We start from the raw sequence: 19861 nt of genomic DNA on the forward strand, positions 1-19861 counted from the left end.
TTTTGGGGCTCCTCCACAGCAGCAATAGGTATGTGGGGTATACATTCCCTCCAATACCTCAATGATTTTCTAGGGCCAGGATTAAGTACAGGATTCCTATTGCGCTGTCGGAGCCCTCGAGAGGCACAGCTACTCGGCAATGTTGCTGGCCACGCCCGGATCTACTTCTAATCCTATGCTATCCAGAACAGCCAGAAGAGTAGATTCTGTTCTGATCTTGGCTCTGAATCCTGCCTGCGAGGGGTCCAAAAGAATATTGTTTTCTAGGAAGGCTGTCTGTTGGCAAGTCTTTCCAGTACCTTGGAAATAAATGGAAGCAGGGAAATAGGACGGTAGTTTGATAAAACTGAGGCAGTCATTGCTAGCCATTGTAAGTCATTTCTCAATGTTTTTATTAAAGGATCTGGATAGAACCCCAGAGTTCTTGTTTTCCTCTGGCATGCTTTGAATAAGTTGTCAGGCAAAAATTAAAAGCAAAATGCAATACATATAGTTTAAAAATAATTGACAAACCTATATGAATACAAGCACAACATCGAAAAACAAAAGTGACCAGCTTTACTTAAATATTTCCAAGCGCTTTTTGTATTTTTTTCTAAACCAAAGTAGTATACAAAGCAGATTGTCTTTGTGTTACATAAAAGATTCAGTGAACTTAACATTTAATTAACCATTTTAAGTTACAGTATCGTAAAGCATAGATCTCGACCTCTTCATTTTTGCAACCTTCTTTTGGTATTTTGATTTTCCCATTCTTAGACAGGACTACCAGTACCTGAAGCAATGCGTCAACTACTCACACCTGAAATCGAAAAAATACGAGGTCAATGTGTAGGGTCTAAAGGATGATTTCTTGTACACATATACAGCATGGAAGTCTTTTCCTCCGTTGTTTCCACAAAGTACGTTTGTGTTTTTATACTTGAATAACAGGAATTTTCAGCAACATTGCAATTTTAGTTTCCAAACTAAAACCCTTCTCTCATGTATTACAAGGGAGTCCGTGATACCAAAGCATTGTTTATGAGCCTGCGAGGATGGGGACTACACACATGATATTATTGGGCAGATGATGATAATGCCAGGCAGCTGTAAGGGAATTACTGCGGAAAGGAGAGTCTGAAATGCTATACTGAAGTGCAAAATGGGTTTAGTGCATTTTAAAAAGCCATTTTGTGATTGCAAACCCTATGACTTTGTGCATCGCAGGGACTGGGAATCCAAAGATTTTTGTTTTTTAGGCTCTATGTTAGGTAAAGGATTAATTAATATTCAAGTGATATGTTGCAGTTAAATATGTCATTTGTTTTCAATTAAACTGTTTTAAAATCGTTTTTCAGTAAAAAAAATTCTTTTCTGTTATGTGTACCTGGAAAAAAATACAAATATAATAACTAGAAGATAGGTCTGCTAGTTGCAATATGGGCTATCCATATCTAGACTATAATTCATCCCACAAATATATATATTTACTGTATTTATTTGAGTGGAGAGACGTGGTGAAGGCCCCATCAGCATATCTTACAGGTGGCCCTCCTCAAGTTTTGCTATGCCACTGTACAAGCATATAAAAGAGTTGCAACATCTAACACAATATTTGGAGGCCCCCCTCTTCCAAGTGCTTGCCTATGTAAAGAAGTGAACAATAAGAAAGCCAGGAGTCGGAGAGGGCCAGGCACATTCACATGTTCTAGCCATTCTAGATTCAAGCTTTCATATGCCATGATCCGCCATCATTCTCTGGGTCACTTACAATGGCTGGTTACCACACACTAAATCTATGCTACTTTTTCTACCTTTGTAGCATTATTTGATAGAGATATGTATTTCCTCACTCCATGTCAAATACTTAAAATTACTATGATCACTCTCTGCCAATCAGTCTTTTACATGGCATAGTTAAGCAAAATAGCATCAGACTGGCCTTTGCCGCCACTCTGGTAATGCACCGCAGGCGCTGTGGATGCTTTCACACAATCATGATAGGCTCCGTAGCTTATTCTAGTTGCAGCCTCCTGGATTGTGGGGCAAGTTTGAACTTTTTTGCTAGGGCTAATTTTTGGTTTCCAATCTGGCTCTGAGGATGATGTATAAAAAGAATGGACAATGTATATGACGAAATTTTCTTTGTTGAATCAATCTTTATTTCTTTTAGTTCTATAAGCAGAACGTCATTGAAAAATATAGTAGCCAACATGTTTCTTCCAACAGGGACTTCTTCAGGGCTACAAACGATAAATACATATTTACGTTATTTACATACAGTTAAAACACTTAGCCTCTATGTGATTAATACACTTCAAACAATTCTTTTTTTCAATAAAAATGATACAGACGTTGGAGTAGACTCCAAGGGACACCACAATTTCAACTCAGATCTATTTACATGTATATACAATGACACATATAAATGGTTGCACCTTTATATCAACTTTCAATATGGCAATACGATCATGTGCCCATAGATTACCTTATTAAACTAACCCACTAAGCAAATAATAGTGGCCATTTTTAACCATGCGGTTCTGTAAATGATCAAAGATCAAAGAAAGATATTCTACTTTTAAGCATATATTTAATAAGATACTTTATACAGCTTGGTCCTGATCATTTATAGAACCATTTATATGTGTCATTCTATATACATGTAAATATATGTCAGTTGAAACTGTGGGGTCCTTTGGAGTCTGGTCCAACTTCGTTATCATTTTTATTGAAGAAAAGAAATGTTTGAAGTGTATTAATCACATAGATGATAAGTGTTTTACCTATATGTAAATAATGTAAATATTTATCAGTTGTATATACCTTTTGTAGCCCTGAAGAAGTCCTTGTTGGACGGAACGCATTAGCTATTATGTTTTTCAATGACATTCTGCATATAAGAAAATAAATAAAGATTTATTGAACAAAGGAAATTTCGTCACCTGCATTGATTATATGTGAAGTTTTGTTGTGTCATGGACATCACTGTCATGTATTGAATTAAAATCCATGTAGAACTACAAATGCTACTGTGATGCAGCTATAAGATTGAGTGCTGAGCCATTTATAGTCTTTTGATTGGAAATGATTTCCCATTTAAAGTATAGAGGGACTATGCTTCAGGTTCGCTGCACCATTGAAATCCTACTTTGCTTAATACGGTTATTGGCCCAACCCCTCATCTTTCTTATTATAAATAGAATGGGCTTTTGGTCAGAGAGGGGAGCAGTATACAACCACCTTCCTCCTTGGCTACCAACAACAATCCTTGATTTCCTTTCACCTTTTTGCTCATGTTTTTTGTCTTTCAACTAAATTAGTATGTTTTGTGTGCCATTTATAATGCAAATGAAAAGTTATAAGGAAAATCAGAATAACTACCAAACTTAGCACTAACAACTTAACAAATATACGTATTTGGAAAGGTTGTTACCAGTCTTGGTAAAAGATGTCTTCCTGTTGCTTATTGGTACGTCTTTTGCAATACCAAACAAATCTTCATCAGGGTCCACTTCATCATCAAATAAGGCAAGTTTTGATTTGGGCTTTGGCTGCTCTACCTTGACTGCAACTGCTTTTTTGGGCTTTTTGGCTCTAAAAAAAAAAAATTAAAATATAGAAGAAAATGTTTTGTTGTAATAATTCATAGTCCAACTATGCATCTTAAAATGCATGTTCTTATGTATGAGGACGTACATTGAGGAAAAAATCATAAAATCATAACCGTTTCAATAAAGAAATCATGGACGGATTTGATCGGTAACCACGACTCAATCCTGTTGGGCTTCATGTTAGCTTACTTTGTGCCATAGCTATAACAGTGGAATATTAAGGATGAAATATTGGCTTACAAAAATATTGTGACCTAAATAAGATATATGTAGATGTGGCGTTATGAATAGTAAATCAATACTTACCTCCATTTTGGCCACGAAGTGCCAGTCTCGATATTCTGACATACATCCGTGCGATGGCCTATTATGAATATGCTGGCACATTGTTCCCTCACTCAATCAATTGGACATTTGTAGAGCGCAGAACTCACCCGCGAGGGTATCAAGGGGCTAAGGGGGGGAGCTGCATCTGTGCCATGGCCTAGTATGAATATGCTGGCACATAGTCCCTCACTTGCCCCTATTTACTGAGGCGAGGAGAAGTCTCATCCCAGAAATCACTCATTAGCAAATGTGTATTTCTTAAATTTTTTCTTGGGTTGCAGTCAGTTTTCACCATCTCGTCACATTTAACAATCCTTGACCACTACACTTTGGAGTCCAAAGAAATCCCAGACACACGAGGAGCAGACAATTTGGGGAGTGAGGTATCTAAGTAGTCCAGGAATGGGGAGAGAGGGTCAGGCCATAGGGACAGTAATAGAGGAGTTCCTCTGGTCAGAGCAAACGTAAAAGCGCCCTAGCAGTATTAGTGGTGGTCTAAGCAACAGGGAAGCGAGAAGCCCAGGGAGACTGAAGAAAATAAGGAAACACAGAACAGGAGGGCCCAACAAGTACTAAGAAGGGAGTGAAACTAATTTGATGAGGACCAGGTGGACATGGAGGAATATACTTAGAATGGGAGGATCAGAGGAAGAACTCAGGCAGGCCACAGTGAAGGACTGGGTTCTTTTGGACCCAGCGGTGCCAGGGCACAACACCTGAAACCTTCGTGGGTAACCTGCTCCGGCGTACAAGTCACAGAGACACGGGACACTTCCTTCGGCGTCAAAGATTCAAGGTTTATTTGCTGCAGGGAACACAGAAGTCACAGGAAGTACATCGAGTGTAGTTCGGGGAGACTGCTTCAAATTGGTTCTGTGGATCGCTCCTTTTATACAGTTTTTACCCATAGGATAACATTGAACACAAAAGTTTACAACCCGGTTCCCACAATTAGCCCCCAGAGGGGTCGCTTTGGTCACTTTGAAACACACAAGGTCCGGAACATAAGTGCGGAAACATTTGGCGGTTCCCAACTGTAAAAACCCATCTTCCCACCATTAGCAAATTCCAATCAGCAGTAAAGTAGATCGAAATAGGAACAAAGACAGGTGCAGAGGAAGACGGAGACAGTGGGGAGATCGGAAAGGGTGTAAAAGGGGAGGTATCGAGAGACACGAGATACAGGCATCAAAGGGACGCGCCTAATGAGATGCACGGCTGAGACAATAAGCCCGTGCGGCAAGATGAGCCTCGAGCGGCGCCATCTGCCTTACAGTAGCATCCCCCTCGTCATAAAGACACTTACAAAGAACATGTGTCTTCCGCCAATATCTTGGGAGTCCCAGGGTCGCGAAGCGGACAGCGTCCGTTCGCTGGCTACTTGAGGGCAAGAGACAAAATGGATGCCGTATCTAAGATGGAACCCGTGGGTACAGATGAAAAACCCACATAACAAACGAACGGTTTAAGTTAGCACAGCGAAACTGCGCACACCTACTAAACTCGTCATTTGCGGTTCGTAGATACCAGACTCGACCATATTCGTACGAGTCGAAAACACCACTTACAATTGTCACGGAACCTCAGACGCTCCTTTTGCCCTCATGTAGGCAAGCACTAGTCGGAATCATATTCGATATTCATCAGACCATCAAGATGTTGTTGTAGCATAGCTCTGTCCAACCGAGTCCCCTTGGTAACAGATGGTTGTCTCATACACGTTGTAGCACAGAGGCCACATAAGGCAGGACCACACTGCACGCAAAGGCAACACGTGAACAGGAACACTACCACAACCCCGATGATCATCAGAATCTTCCAACCCCAAGTCGACATCAGGCCCCAAAACCATCCAAGTAGCGTCCAATCCCCTACATCCACGTGTATGGATTCGGAGATCTTATGCAACTTCGAGATGGCTTGATAGACAGTAGGAGCATTATCTGGAATGAAAATGCAGCAGCTCGAATGGATCACTTTACATACCCCACCGCGATCTGCTAAGACGACATCTAAAACCATACGGTTTTGTAACGTCATAAGTCTCTCCGCCTGAAGTTCTGTGGTGATATTACCAAGGGCACTGGCAGTAATATTTGCTGTCGATTCTACCACTCGAGTCAACTGTCTCAGGTTCCTACTATTAACCATAGGTCCCCAAAACGGGAGGAAACCCTTGAAAAAGTCTCCTGCCTCTTGACCGGCAGTATCCTCTTCGCTAATTACGCCTCGTACAACTCTAGTCTTATGATAATCGGCATCTACAGTGAACGTCGGAGGCAACAGATTTGCAATGAAACATGAGCCCATGAAGTCTGCGGGCAACCATGTGTATGCACGATCATAACAGATAAAGTAGGTACCCTTGGCAGCCAGAAACACAGGGGACGAGAACATTGGCAGAACGTAACTTTCAGTGCAAGCACTTGCTCCAAGTGAGGCTTGCGAACCACGACCCATAAGACAAAGATTACCAGTGTGGGGTACGACCCATATTGGAGGCGAGCTTTTAAGCTGCTTTTCACTAGTGAACATACTATATTCCCCTCTACTTAGGACCCTATAGGCTTGTACCTCTTCTTCAGGGATAAGAAAAGGATCATGGATCTCATCTTCCATATCCTCTATTGCCATCGATAGCAGCCTCTGATACGAGGTAGGACCAGAGTAGGGGGAACGTTGTTCTTGAGTGGGGTGGAAACCCAGTGCGCTTCGAAACATTGTTTGGAATGCTCGAGCTGACCCTTGGGAACTATACGGTAATACCAGATATGGAATTCCCTTACCCGTAGTATGTGGCATCAACCCACACACCCAACAATTAGTAGTGTTAACCACTAACTGATGTTGATGGAGGAGCTGAATAAAGGAATTGTTGCGGAATTCTACACGTCTAGCCTGCTCGTGTTCCGGTAACATATGAAAGGAATGAGGAGAAACAGTCGAAGTAAGGTTAGGGTAAGGAGTAGGAGTAGGGGTAGCAAGTAAGAAGTAAGACATAGTGTAATACACCCCACCCGCCAAAAATGCAGAAGCAGTTAAAAACAATACGAATAGTTGGAATACAAAACATTTGGTACGACTGAGTTGCTGCAGCTTGAACCTGTACGCCTGAGCTCTTTCCAAATCATTCAGCTTCGAGAATGCCATTCCCTACGACCGTCCGCAACGTTTCTTGACGCACTTCGTTCTGTGCAGCAATAGTCAATCCCCAGGAGTTCCTAGGAACCGACGGCCTTTAACCTAGCGTCAAGACCTACTGTCCAGAAGGAAGTACGCGCGCGGCCCTACGGCCTTCAATACACAATATGTATATACAAGCACAATATCTCTCAGCTGTGGAAGTAAAAAGATACAAGGAAGAAGCTTGATATATATATACAAAAACTTTTCAACGATACGAATGTTCAAAGTTGATCATGGGAAACGAAGATATTGCAGTTGTCAATTTCAGCAAAGCAAGAAAAATTTTTTATTTGTCCTTAGTGTGAGATCGCAAAGAATATCGATGTTTCCCGGGACGTGTCTGCTCGTCGAACAAAGGATCCGTTGAAGAGACAGCGTCCTGCTGATCAGTTGGTTGATCTGGTCTTGAGTCTTTTGCTGACAAGTGTTCAACAGTGGCTTTCTGCTGCGCTGAGGGTTCTCCAACAAGCTGTGCGTCGCTAAAAGGTACAAACGCCGGCAATGTTTCTGTTTCTGTTGACGCAATGCCTTTCCTTACCCACGGGTCTGCCGACAAAGGAATAGGGACTCGCTTACAATGGGTAGCATGTACCCAATTTTTCCGCCCCTCAAGACGAACGGCAGTCCTCGTGGCCAGGAGTACCTGGTAAGGTCCGGTGAATCGGGGGTCCAGATTATTCTTGCGTGAGAAGTTACGAGTAACCACCCAGTCCCCGGGCTGGAGCTGGTGGCCTGGACCCTCCGTCTGCGTCGGCAAGGCGTCGTAAACCTGTTGGTGAATTAACCTCAGTTTAGCAGTCAAGTCATGTAAGTAGTCAATCAACATCGGATACTCAAGATCAGAGAATATTCCTGGCCTAGGAACCCCCCACACATTCGCAGGACGGCCGAACACTATCTCATAGGGACTAAGCCCTATTCGGGAGTGTACAGTCGCCCTAGTTGACAGCAATGCTAGAGGCAAAGCATCAGGCCACGAAAGTCCAGTCGTAGCCTGAATCTTCGCTAATTTTAGTTTAAGGGTGCCGTTGTACCCCTCAACCAATCCAGCTGACTGGGGATGATTGGCGCTATGGAATTTTTGATTAATTCCAAGGCCCTTACACACACTCTTCATCACACTTCCAACAAACTCACTTCCGTTATCTGACCACACGACTCTAGGCATTCCATACCGAGGAAAATATTCCTTCAGTAGGATTTTCGCAGTAGACAAAGCAGTATTGTCTTTGAGGGGATAGGCCTCGATCCATCGGGAGAATGCGCAAACCACAACCAAAACGTATTTCAGGTTATTGCATCGCTCCATATGGATGAAGTCCAATTGGATCACCTCAAAGGGATACGAAGGAGGAGCAAAACTGCCAGGGGGAGTTGGGGTTCCTTTGCCAGGATTGTACATTATACACACCATACAATTCTTCACCAGACGTTCAGCACACTTTGTAATCCCATCATTCTTCCACACATCAGCCAACAACTTGCAAATGCCTTTTGCGCTAATATGTGCTAACCCATGTGCCATTGTCACAACGGCCAGCACATACGCATCAGGCAACATCCATCTTTTCTGTTCTGACAAATCAATCCAGCAACCATTCACATCCAACTTTCCCGTACTTTCTTTCCACTTCATCTTTTCAGTGTCGGTGGCCTCATTCTGAATTGCTTTCACGCTCTCTATGGTATTTTCACACATACTTGATTCTGCAGGCCACCTAACCGAACTCGTCACATACATTCGAGTGCTAAGGTTCCGGGCAGTCTCCTTAGCAATCTCGTCTGCAAACGCATTACCACGACCAACATCATCCGTCACTTTACGATGCGCACTACACTTAACGATTGCAACTTGCGCAGGCAAAGTCAATGCATCCAAAAGATCGTTCACAAGCTGGCCATGCTGGATTTTCGTGCCATGCGACGTCAAGAAACCACGCTCTCGCCACAATCGTCCAAAACTATGCGCTACACCGAAAGCGTACTGGCTATCGGTGTACACATTCACACGTTTCCCTTTTGCTAACACACATGCTCTAGTAAGAGCGATCAGCTCTGCAGCTTGGGCAGAATTCTGATTCAATCTTGCAGTCTCGACAACAGTATTCAATGTTACAACAGCATAGGCAGTAGTCACATCGCCATTCGGCAACTTAAAACATGACCCATCCACATACAGAATGCCATCCGGATCTTCCAATGGGGTGTTTTTAAGGTCCACACGACCTTTTGTTTCCTCTTCTGTCCGCAAGTAACAGTCATGTTCTGCTACTTCATCTGACTCTGCACTAATTGGTAACAAAGTTGCCGGATTTAGGACATTACAACGTTTTATCTGAATGTGGCTTGCCAAGAGCGTCAATTCGTACCCAGATAACCTCGCACTCGTCAAGTGCTGAGTTTTCGTTCGATTCAAAAGAGTATCGACTGCATGCGGAACCATCACTGTAAGCATATTATCCATGACCAATCCTGCTGATTGTCGGATGGAGACCGCAGCTGCCGCAGTTGCTCTCAAACAACTCGGCAATGCTCTAGCTACTGGGTCTAAGGTCGAGGAAAAATATGCACATGGACGTTGCTTACCACCAAAAGGTTGCGTTAGAACACTCAAAGCACAACCTTCCCTCTCGTGAACATATAACGTGAACGGCTTGCTGTAATCAGGGGTACCTAACACAGGAGCCGAACACAATGAATCACGTAATTCAGAAAAACTTTTCTGACATTCTTCCGTCCATGGTAAAGGAGTTGAAACATCCTTGCACGTAAGAGCCACCAATGGTTTCGCTAGCAATGAAAAATTAGGAATCCACTGCCTGCAGTACGACGTGATACCTAGAAAGGCACGCACATCTCTTTGGGTTTGCGGCACAGCCATTCGCGCAATCGCTGCAATTCTCTCTGGGGTCAATCTCCTTCCCTCCTTTGACAATAAGTGACCTAGATAGGTTACTTCTTGACAACAATATTGGAGTTTAGAAGGTGACACCTTGTGATTTAACTCACAGAGATGTTGCAGCAACGACACTGTAGCAATTTTGCAAATGTCCTGAGTATCAGCAGCCACCAATAGGTCATCGACGTATTGGATTAAAGCCGCACCAACCGGCAACCTAAACGCATCCAGTTGACCCTTCAAGGCTTGACTGTAAATCGATGGACTTTCACAGTAGCCCTGAGGAGCGCGTTTGAACCGGAAGCTACGTCCACCAAGAGAGAAACCGAAAAGGTCCCTGCTCTCTTCGGCAATCGGGATGCTGAAAAACGCATTTTTCAAATCAATCACCGAAAACCATGAAGCAGTAGCTGGAATCAGAGTCAGTAGCGCCGTGATATCAGGCACAACAGGGAATTGAGGAACCACAATTTTATTTACCTCCCGTAAATCGATAACAAAACGATAAACAGGCGGTTTGGTAGGATCAGTACGTTTAAGAATTGGCAGTACAGGGCTATTGCACACGTTTCCCCGAGTCTCCTCAATAACATCTTTCTCGATCAGATCATAGATGATCGCTAACAAAGCTCGTTCACCATCAAGGGAGATACGGTATTGGGGAATACGCGGCAATCGCACATTAGATTTCAATTGAACAACATAAGGGGAGATATCAAGTAGGCCCACGTCATTTGGACCCGTCGCCCACAAAGATGCAGGAAGAGAACTCAATTCCGGTGGAAGCTTATCGAGGGACAAATACATGGGAGAGACTACCCTCTCTCCTAACGTAAGCTTTACACCCGCAGGAGAACAATACAAAGTTGCATACAAACGTTTAAGCAAATCCAGACCCAAAAGATTTTCGCCACAACCTGTGGTCAAAATCAACGGAGCTTCTAGCTCACGTGGCCCAATTTGAAGGGGCAAAGGGCGTGAAACTGGATTGCTAACGGGGGCGCCAGAGAATCCAACGGAAACATTTGTTAAGCCAGACAAAGGTGCGCCAGGGAGTTTCGAATGCATGATAGAACTTTTCGCTGCACCAGTGTCCAACAGAAAAGGCTCAACGACGCCGGATGTAGCAACTGCGACGTAAGGCCCTCTCTGATCAACCGGAACTGATACCACTCCCTCCCCTTGTCTTTGGCTGTCCTAGTAATTACTATCGTCAGTTCCCTGATCGACGTAATAATCGTCTACATTGTACTGCGCAGATCGTCCTTGCGATGATCCACGTTGATCGAAACAGTTAGTAGAATTTGATGAAGTGTCAGAGCGATCATTTTGAGCACCACGACCTCTACCACGTGATGCGTGCTGTGAACTACCACGGCCTCCTTTAGACGAATTGCCACTACCACGTTCATTTAAAGCAGGACAATTGAATTTAATATGTCCTTCCTGTCTACAATAAGCACATTGATTGTACCCTAAAGAAGATCTTTGGAAAGAGGAATCATTACGCGACTGCGATCGATTCGATTGCGAGTGTGATCTATTCTGCTGAGGCGCATTCTGAGTAGAACGCGGCGGATACGCTTGTTGTAACAACACTTTAGTTTTTAGCTCTTTCGTCTTTTTATCAGCACGGTCATTTTCCTCTTTCTCTCTATTCTCGTAATATTGTGCCGTAGCCAATATCTGTATATTTACAACAAGGGGTGGTGAGGGACAGAGTCTCTGAATTAAGCAGAAAGCTCTCACCCAGTCAAGAGATCAGGGCTAGATCCAACACCGTTTTTTAGCTCACTGCACCATCCCAGTTTCAGAACCTGACTGTATGCAAATTAGTCTGTTCCTGCCCCAGTGCATGATGGGAACAGGGCAAACCAAACTACAAAAGCCAATTCTTACACTGGGAAGGAAACAAGCTCCCGGGGACCGGTTTCTGGCATTACAGCCGTCTTCGGCCCGGTTTGCTTGAATCCTGATGGTGCAATGAGCAAGGGTCTCACATCTGAGAATACCCTTCCACGCTTAGGGTGGACAAAAATATTTACAACAAGGGGTGGTGAGGGACAGAGTCTCTGAATTAAGCAGAAAGCTCTCACCCAGTCAAGAGATCAGGGCTAGATCCAACACCGTTTTTTAGCTCACTGCACCATCCCAGTTTCAGAACCTGACTGTATGCAAATTAGTCTGTTCCTGCCCCAGTGCATGATGGGAACAGGGCAAACCAAACTACAAAAGCCAATTCTTACACTGGGAAGGAAACAAGCTCCCGGGGACCGGTTTCTGGCATTACAGCCGTCTTCGGCCCGGTTTGCTTGAATCCTGATGGTGCAATGAGCAAGGGTCTCACATCTGAGAATACCCTTCCACGCTTAGGGTGGACAAAAATATTTACAACAAGGGGTGGTGAGGGACAGAGTCTCTGAATTAAGCAGAAAGCTCTCACCCAGTCAAGAGATCAGGGCTAGATCCAACACCGTTTTTTAGCTCACTGCACCATCCCAGTTTCAGAACCTGACTGTATGCAAATTAGTCTGTTCCTGCCCCAGTGCATGATGGGAACAGGGCAAACCAAACTACAAAAGCCAATTCTTACACTGGGAAGGAAACAAGCTCCCGGGGACCGGTTTCTGGCATTACAGCCGTCTTCGGCCCGGTTTGCTTGAATCCTGATGGTGCAATGAGCAAGGGTCTCACATCTGAGAATACCCTTCCACGCTTAGGGTGGACAAAAATATTTACAACAAGGGGTGGTGAGGGACAGAGTCTCTGAATTAAGCAGAAAGCTCTCACCCAGTCAAGAGATCAGGGCTAGATCCAACACCGTTTTTTAGCTCACTGCACCATCCCAGTTTCAGAACCTGACTGTATGCAAATTAGTCTGTTCCTGCCCCAGTGCATGATGGGAACAGGGCAAACCAAACTACAAAAGCCAATTCTTACACTGGGAAGGAAACAAGCTCCCGGGGACCGGTTTCTGGCATTACAGCCGTCTTCGGCCCGGTTTGCTTGAATCCTGATGGTGCAATGAGCAAGGGTCTCACATCTGAGAATACCCTTCCACGCTTAGGGTGGACAAAAATATTTACAACAAGGGGTGGTGAGGGACAGAGTCTCTGAATTAAGCAGAAAGCTCTCACCCAGTCAAGAGATCAGGGCTAGATCCAACACCGTTTTTTAGCTCACTGCACCATCCCAGTTTCAGAACCTGACTGTATGCAAATTAGTCTGTTCCTGCCCCAGTGCATGATGGGAACAGGGCAAACCAAACTACAAAAGCCAATTCTTACACTGGGAAGGAAACAAGCTCCCGGGGACCGGTTTCTGGCATTACAGCCGTCTTCGGCCCGGTTTGCTTGAATCCTGATGGTGCAATGAGCAAGGGTCTCACATCTGAGAATACCCTTCCACGCTTAAGGTGGACAAAAATATTTACAACAAGGGGTGGTGAGGGACAGAGTCTCTGAATTAAGCAGAAAGCTCTCACCCAGTCAAGAGATCAGGGCTAGATCCAACACCGTTTTTTAGCTCACTGCACCATCCCAGTTTCAGAACCTGACTGTATGCAAATTAGTCTGTTCCTGCCCCAGTGCATGATGGGAACAGGGCAAACCAAACTACAAAAGCCAATTCTTACACTGGGAAGGAAACAAGCTCCCGGGGACCGGTTTCTGGCATTACAGCCGTCTTCGGCCCGGTTTGCTTGAATCCTGATGGTGCAATGAGCAAGGGTCTCACATCTGAGAATACCCTTCCACGCTTAGGGTGGACAAAAATATTTACAACAAGGGGTGGTGAGGGACAGAGTCTCTGAATTAAGCAGAAAGCTCTCACCCAGTCAAGAGATCAGGGCTAGATCCAACACCGTTTTTTAGCTCACTGCACCATCCCAGTTTCAGAACCTGACTGTATGCAAATTAGTCTGTTCCTGCCCCAGTGCATGATGGGAACAGGGCAAACCAAACTACAAAAGCCAATTCTTACACTGGGAAGGAAACAAGCTCCCGGGGACCGGTTTCTGGCATTACAGCCGTCTTCGGCCCGGTTTGCTTGAATCCTGATGGTGCAATGAGCAAGGGTCTCACATCTGAGAATACCCTTCCACGCTTAGGGTGGACAAAAATATTTACAACAAGGGGTGGTGAGGGACAGAGTCTCTGAATTAAGCAGAAAGCTCTCACCCAGTCAAGAGATCAGGGCTAGATCCAACACCGTTTTTTAGCTCACTGCACCATCCCAGTTTCAGAACCTGACTGTATGCAAATTAGTCTGTTCCTGCCCCAGTGCATGATGGGAACAGGGCAAACCAAACTACAAAAGCCAATTCTTACACTGGGAAGGAAACAAGCTCCCGGGGACCGGTTTCTGGCATTACAGCCGTCTTCGGCCCGGTTTGCTTGAATCCTGATGGTGCAATGAGCAAGGGTCTCACATCTGAGAATACCCTTCCACGCTTAGGGTGGACAAAAATATTTACAACAAGGGGTGGTGAGGGACAGAGTCTCTGAATTAAGCAGAAAGCTCTCACCCAGTCAAGAGATCAGGGCTAGATCCAACACCGTTTTATAGCTCACTGCACCATCCCAGTTTCAGAACCTGACTGTATGCAAATTAGTCTGTTCCTGCCCCAGTGCATGATGGGAACAGGGCAAACCAAACTACAAAAGCCAATTCTTACACTGGGAAGGAAACAAGCTCCCGGGGACCGGTTTCTGGCATTACAGCCGTCTTCGGCCCGGTTTGCTTGAATCCTGATGGTGCAATGAGCAAGGGTCTCACATCTGAGAATACCCTTCCACGCTTAGGGTGGACAAAAATATTTACAACAAGGGGTGGTGAGGGACAGAGTCTCTGAATTAAGCAGAAAGCTCTCACCCAGTCAAGAGATCAGGGCTAGATCCAACACCGTTTTTTAGCTCACTGCACCATCCCAGTTTCAGAACCTGACTGTATGCAAATTAGTCTGTTCCTGCCCCAGTGCATGATGGGAACAGGGCAAACCAAACTACAAAAGCCAATTCTTACACTGGGAAGGAAACAAGCTCCCGGGGACCGGTTTCTGGCATTACAGCCGTCTTCGGCCCGGTTTGCTTGAATCCTGATGGTGCAATGAGCAAGGGTCTCACATCTGAGAATACCCTTCCACGCTTAGGGTGGACAAAAATATTTACAACAAGGGGTGGTGAGGGACAGAGTCTCTGAATTAAGCAGAAAGCTCTCACCCAGTCAAGAGATCAGGGCTAGATCCAACACCGTTTTTTAGCTCACTGCACCATCCCAGTTTCAGAACCTGACTGTATGCAAATTAGTCTGTTCCTGCCCCAGTGCATGATGGGAACAGGGCAAACCAAACTACAAAAGCCAATTCTTACACTGGGAAGGAAACAAGCTCCCGGGGACCGGTTTCTGGCATTACAGCCGTCTTCGGCCTGAATTCTTTAATTTATTGCTCAGATCGGGCAACAAGTTCGACACGAATTTATCCACAAACAACCTCTGTCCACCCTCAGTACCCATATCCTGTCCACTATGATCAATGAATGCTTCCTCAAACCTCGTAAAGAAATCGGAAACACTCTCATCTTTCTTCTGCTTGCAGGCGGACAGCTTGTCCCAATTTACCCTCATAGCTGGCATAAGTGTTTTCATTAATGTTATGATTCGCTGAGGAAGAGCAGTAATCAATTGATCGGGTTTAGTAGCAGCCACTTGTCCAGCGTCTGCCGCTGTAATGGCAGCCCAATCACCACCTAATTCATTTGCGTGATCTTGGTGACGAATCTTAGCCCATACCGGTTGCGGTACGACGTTGCCAAACAACATGTCGATATCGGCGAGATTCATTACCGTAGCATCTACGAGCTGCGATAATTCCTTATAATACCCAGTAGGATTTTTACGAGGATCGGGCAAAGATTGTTTCACCTGAAGCACTTCCGATCGTTTCCATGGGAGGTGTATCCACACTCTCTCAAAATGTGCCACTATCGGATGAGGTTGAGCATTAGGATCAGCTGGTATCCAAACCGGCGGAACTTCACGCATAGGATATTGGCCAGACTCGTCTTGTTGTTCAATATCCTCAACGAACAATGCATGAGGAATAGGAGCGGGACGAAGAGATAGCAACCGCTCAATAGCACGTCGGACATTAGTATCTACTATCAGTCCAGTTGCGAACTGAAGCCGAAGTTCAGACAGGGCGGTCAGCACCTCGTCAGGCGCATTGGCCGCTATCTGATCATGAAGGAACTTGCACATTTCGTCAAACACATATCTCTGAGTTGGTATGTTGAATTGACTAAACGTTTCAAGAACAACACGGGGTGGATTTCTAAGAGGGTTTACCATCCAACCCATCGCCATATTATATAGTGCAACACGTTCTCTGTTACCAGGAAGCTGACTACGTCTCTGAGGACCATCAGATCCAGCAGACCCAGAAACAGGTCCGAGCGACTGAAAGAAGTTTGTCGCAAGGGGAGAATTACGATTACGAGTAGAGGGAGAAGAGTAAGACACAGGACTAACAAGAGAAGGAGTAGAGACAGTAGCAGCAACAGGGGTTAACAACACAGGAGCAGTAGCGGGAGCAGGAGTATGTGGAAGCGGAGGAGCAGTAGGAATAGAAACAGATAAAGGAGCAGGAACAGTCGGAAGAGCGGGTGCAGGTTGAGGAACAGGTGGAGGAACAATAGGTGGAAGAACAGGTACGGCAGGGACCACAGGAGCCACGGTACCCTGTACGTACGGAGGTGGCGACTTCATAAGATAGGACATTAAAGGATCCTCAACTGCCTCTTCCTTCTTATCCGACTCCGTAGGCAAAGCAGGATAGCATTTATCTATGGACATACGCTGTAGTCTCTCAAACACTTCCTTATCCTTATCCTCCTTATCACGCTGAAACTGCTCAGCTTTCTTCACTATGGTAGCAACATTATCTCGCTGACTACGTTTAGTCTGTCTGATTTCTTTCTGTCGGGCTTCTTTGCGCCACAACCGAAAGGCATCAAACATGGCCGGCCTAGATTTACGTTCGAACAACTTTATTTCTAAATTATCTAAGATCGACGCTTCGAAGCTACCGTGAGGTGGCCAACGAAGGTCGCCGTCTTTCTTTGTATATTTAATCCAATAATCGTTAAAAGCAATCGGGCCTAGCCCATGTTTGCTATATAAGTCATAAGTAGGAGTTCCAACTGGAGGTATCGGACACGAGTCCTCCAGCAGGGAATCCGCACCACAAGGTCTGAAACAACTAAACAAAGTACTGCGACCAGGCATCTTGCACACTAGCCGAGTTTCACAAACTTCAAGGGTTACGGGATTTACCAAGTCCCAGCAAAGAACAAAACCCTCGGTTTTTTGGCGGCTGCAGTCGTCAAATAATACAACAACAAAGTACGCTAGCAAAGTGTCACCGACAAAAACACTCACACAGCGTTAACAACAAAGACACCCGCTAAAGTGTCAACAACCAAGAACTCTGGGAGCGACCCACAAATACTTAACTCAAAGATCGATGGCGTCCTCAGGAAGGCCCGTCAATCGTCTCGCTATACCAAGGTCTACGCCAGGCGCCAAAACAGGTCTACAGTCAGGGCAGCAGTCCGTCGCAGCCGTCAGGAGGCGGGAATCTTCGCGGGAAAAGTCTTCGGGCCACTTATTTCGACAACAAGATCGATGAAGCGGGGTGCACCTTCCCTCGGAGATTTCACACGAAGTTCCTCACGATCGTCGGGCTTGGACCGATACCACTGATGCAGCCCCACGTTGGGCGCCAACTGAAGGACTGGGTTCTTTTGGACCCAGCGGTGCCAGGGCACAACACCTGAAACCTTCGTGGGTAACCTGCTCCGGCGTACAAGTCACAGAGACACGGGACACTTCCTTCGGCGTCAAAGATTCAAGGTTTATTTGCTGCAGGGAACACAGAAGTCACAGGAAGTACATCGAGTGTAGTTCGGGGAGACTGCTTCAAATTGGTTCTGTGGATCGCTCCTTTTATACAGTTTTTACCCATAGGATAACATTGAACACAAAAGTTTACAACCCGGTTCCCACAATTAGCCCCCAGAGGGGTCGCTTTGGTCACTTTGAAACACACAAGGTCCGGAACATAAGTGCGGAAACATTTGGCGGTTCCCAACTGTAAAAACCCATCTTCCCACCATTAGCAAATTCCAATCAGCAGTAAAGTAGATCGAAATAGGAACAAAGACAGGTGCAGAGGAAGACGGAGACAGTGGGGAGATCGGAAAGGGTGTAAAAGGGGAGGTATCGAGAGACACGAGATACAGGCATCAAAGGGACGCGCCTAATGAGATGCACGGCTGAGACAATAAGCCCGTGCGGCAAGATGAGCCTCGAGCGGCGCCATCTGCCTTACAGTAGCATCCCCCTCGTCATAAAGACACTTACAAAGAACATGTGTCTTCCGCCAATATCTTGGGAGTCCCAGGGTCGCGAAGCGGACAGCGTCCGTTCGCTGGCTACTTGAGGGCAAGAGACAAAATGGATGCCGTATCTAAGATGGAACCCGTGGGTACAGATGAAAAACCCACATAACAAACGAACGGTTTAAGTTAGCACAGCGAAACTGCGCACACCTACTAAACTCGTCATTTGCGGTTCGTAGATACCAGACTCGACCATATTCGTACGAGTCGAAAACACCACTTACAATTGTCACGGAACCTCAACAGGAGTTAACTCCTTGGAGCAGTGCTCCTTTGAATCAGAAGTAAAAGTTAGGGAGTAAGTGAAGGAAAGCTCAGCTCAACAGAACAGGCTGTATAGAGCTTTGCATGGCCAAGAAAAAAGGCTGATTTAAGCACTCATTATGAGAAGGCCGAACAATTGGCCTGGTGTTTCCTGGCCCTAGATGCCCTTATCCAAATTACCAATACCTTGGGAATTGGTAATTCCGGGGAAGAAAGGTGTAAGCTTTGAGATCTCAAGTTGGTCATTTGAATCCTGTGGTTATGCCACATTTTGCCCCGATAATTCACCCAGAATCCCAGCCTATAGTGTATGTAGTAGGATTTGTAATCCAGATATGGCTGGTAACTTCTGTTACTGGCCCCATGAGACATGCAATTATGGCATTAGAGGGTTAAGCTTTTGGTCAAAGGACAACAATATGCATGAGTTGCTTATAGGACACCTGGCTTAGTCCTTTCTGCCCTTCTATCGATGCTGATGGGGTTTGATTACTTAAGTTTAAATTAACTGCTAATATAGGCGGAAGGCTTTCTTTAGTGACAGACTATTCTCTATTTATTTTGTGCTTTCCTGGCCACAGTCACTTGCTGCCGGCATTAGAAGTGCTATGCTTTGGTTTAGTATTGTTTTTTAGGTCTCGCCTGTCAATGCGCATGCGCATTGAGCTTGCGAGACTATAGGGACTTAAACAGACTTTAACCAACTTGCAATTCCGTGGCGTTTCCTTGCAGTGCCCCTCAAATTTAAGCTCAATGCGCAAGTGCATTGACATTAAAAGCGCGTGCACATGAAAGTGACAAGGCTCCCTCCCACGGCTATCACCACCCCCAGCCGCCAGCACCTCCCCTCGCTCTCCCCTACACTTTTTTGTTTCCTTTTGCGTTGTGTTATGTTCACCTTTTCCATGCGCCAGGACGCTCCTTAGCTGGAGCATCTGTGCGCAAAATAAATGATGATGATGATGATGATGACAGCCAGGCTCGCATTTCTCCTCCCCCTCCCCAGCCGCCAGAACCTCCCCTCTCTCTCCCTGCACACAGCCATGCTCACATTTCTCCTCCCCCTGCCCAGCCGCCAGCACCTCCCCTCTCTCTCCCTGCAGTTTCACAGCCGTGTCTCGTCTTAAACC

At 45.4% G+C, this 19861-nt stretch overlaps 1 protein-coding gene across 1 annotated transcript in view; it reads right to left on the minus strand.

Annotated features, from left to right (window-relative positions):
- Window positions 1-19861, minus strand: part of HS1BP3 (HCLS1 binding protein 3) — a 455856-nt gene that overhangs the window by 74117 nt on the left and 361878 nt on the right. Inside the window, exon 5 of the mRNA XM_086926279.1 lies at window positions 3419-3579. Within this exon, the coding sequence (XP_086782405.1) occupies window positions 3419-3579 (161 nt within the window). The remainder of the gene's footprint in view (window positions 1-3418; window positions 3580-19861) is intronic.

The sequence above is a fragment of the Lissotriton vulgaris genome, chromosome 6, assembly GCF_964263255.1.
Source record: "Lissotriton vulgaris chromosome 6, aLisVul1.2, whole genome shotgun sequence".
Lineage (NCBI taxonomy): Eukaryota > Metazoa > Chordata > Amphibia > Caudata > Salamandridae > Lissotriton > Lissotriton vulgaris.